We start from the raw sequence: 2,158 nt of genomic DNA, 5'->3' as shown, positions 1-2,158 counted from the left end.
CTGAACTGAAACGTGTTTGTCTTACAGAAAACACTCTAGAACGTTTTTTTTAATTGATGGATTCCAGCTTGTTTATATAAATGATGAGCTTTCCAGAATAGATTGTTATGGTGTACCTCAGGGCTCTGTGCTTGGTCCAATTCTGATTTTTCCAAACACGTTTTAATTAGAACCAGTACTTGCACACATTTCCATTTTATGCTGATCCTACTCGGCTGCTTATGTGATGAGGCATAATATTTCTCCCAGTTTACAAAACTTCAAGATGTCTCAAAAATGTATGATTTGAATTAATTCTTATTGCATTTCTGTAAACTCAGAAAAAAAAGTTATTGTTCTTGGACTTGAGCGCTTTAAGAATTTTCTATAGGGTCACAATATATGACATTTGTATGGTCTCCAGTCCTCCTGTCAGAAACTTTGGTGTCATTTTTACTGAAACCTCAACTTAAATCTCTCACACATATGAAGTTTCAAATATCCTTCCAGAGTATTTCTAAAAACCATAAACATCCTGTCTTTAGAATAATGCAAAAAAATGCCGTCATTTCATGATTAAACTGCTGTTACTCCTCACTATCAGAATGCACTAAAACTTCTCTAAAAAGTCACCAGCTGGCCCGAATAGCTACATAGTTTGAATGAAGAACAGAAGAGAATCATATTTGACCAAATAAACTTCTCTCTTTTTGGCCTGTTTGATCCAAACTACTAACTACAACTTTACTAATATACAACACTTTTAAGAAAATAAGGACAAATGGCTCACAGCTCCATATTTTCCAAACAGAACACTTTCTTTTCACTCAGCAACTCCACTACTCTTTCCTTTAAGTAAGTTTTCTTAGGTTTTAGAGGAAAGAGAAATGAAATTAAAATGTAGTATGGAGGTAAACAACATTGTTTTTACAGCACTCAATAGTCAGAAAACCTTTATTCACCTACTTTCTCTCTTCCCTACATTTGAGGGGGAATGAGGGCGGGGCTTACAGCCCCGCCCAGAAGGGGACAGTTATACGTCCAATCCCGCTTTGAGGCTCTGCCTTTTTACGTTTTGACTCCACCCCTTTCTTTCTTTCTGGGTGAATATTTTCTTCATCTATACACATCTTAAGTTGAGGCAGTCGTTATTACACATTTTGTCCTTTAACAAGTAAGTTTGAGCGATTCTGTGTTTTGATCCTGTTGATTGAAACCTTGTTGTACAGATGGAACATTGGCTGTGGATTCTTCTTGCTGCTCTTTTCTTTGGTAAGACACAAAGATCAACATGTTTCCTCTTCAAACACTTCAACACATTACTGAGCTGTACATGAAGAGCTGTTCAAGCTGCTGATTGTTGTCCCTCAATCAATCATCTTTATTGATTCATCTCTTCCTCTGCATGTTCTGTTCTTCCTCAGAGTGTAAAGGAGAAGACAAAGTGATCCAACCAGGAGGAGAAGTCATTGCTGCTGAAGGAGACTCTGTCACACTCAACTGTACCTTTGAGACCAGTTATTCACAAAAATATTTGTTCTGGTACAAACAAGAAGTGAACAGTTACCCAAAGTACATGTTGAAACGTGGCACCTATGAAACAGAAGACAACGCTCCAGAGTTCAAGAAAGACAGATTTAATGCTGAACTTGACATCAAGATCAAATCCGTTCCTCTGACGATCCAGAAGGTTCATGTGTCAGACTCTGCTGTGTACTACTGTGCTCTGCAGCCCACAGTGACAGGAAACAACAAAACTCTGTACTAAAACCTGCAGAGCAGAGACAAGACAATACTCTAGAACAGTGGTCCCCAACCTTTTTGGGGCTGTGGACCGGTCAGCCAGTGTGGAATTATTCCGCGGCCCGGGGGGGGGGGGATTAAAAACGTTAATCCACTGTGTTATCATGTACAACTTTATTAGCTGGGTCCTCATGACGTCACAACAGCAGCTGAACATAACATGACCAACATCGTTTCTACCCCAACACAATGCAAACTTTCTAAAGAAGTTTGTTTTTTGCTCATTTTGCTATCTTGAGATTAAATTTAACGGGATGTATCATGTGACGTGTTGTGGCCTTGACGTGCGTCAAGTGAAGATGTAAATGAGAAAATCCGGTAACTTTTCAAAATAAAACATTTAAAAAAAAATAAGATGATGGAGATTAATTGTTCT

The 2,158-nt window shown here is 38.4% G+C and overlaps 1 gene segment (V, D, J or C); it reads left to right on the top strand.

Moving 5' to 3' along the window:
- The window catches only part of LOC112139689, a 23,556-nt gene extending 21,457 nt beyond the window's left edge, over positions 1-2,099 (top strand). The window contains 1 exon segment of the V gene segment in view: positions 1,404-2,099. Coding sequence covers positions 1,404-1,747 — 344 coding nt within the window.
- The last annotated feature ends 59 nt before the right edge of the window (positions 2,100-2,158 follow it).

The sequence above is a fragment of the Oryzias melastigma genome, linkage group LG17, assembly GCF_002922805.2.
Source record: "Oryzias melastigma strain HK-1 linkage group LG17, ASM292280v2, whole genome shotgun sequence".
NCBI lineage: Eukaryota > Metazoa > Chordata > Actinopteri > Beloniformes > Adrianichthyidae > Oryzias > Oryzias melastigma.
Note: the sequence above shows the minus strand (reverse complement) of the source record. Positions and strands in the feature narration are given on the sequence as shown.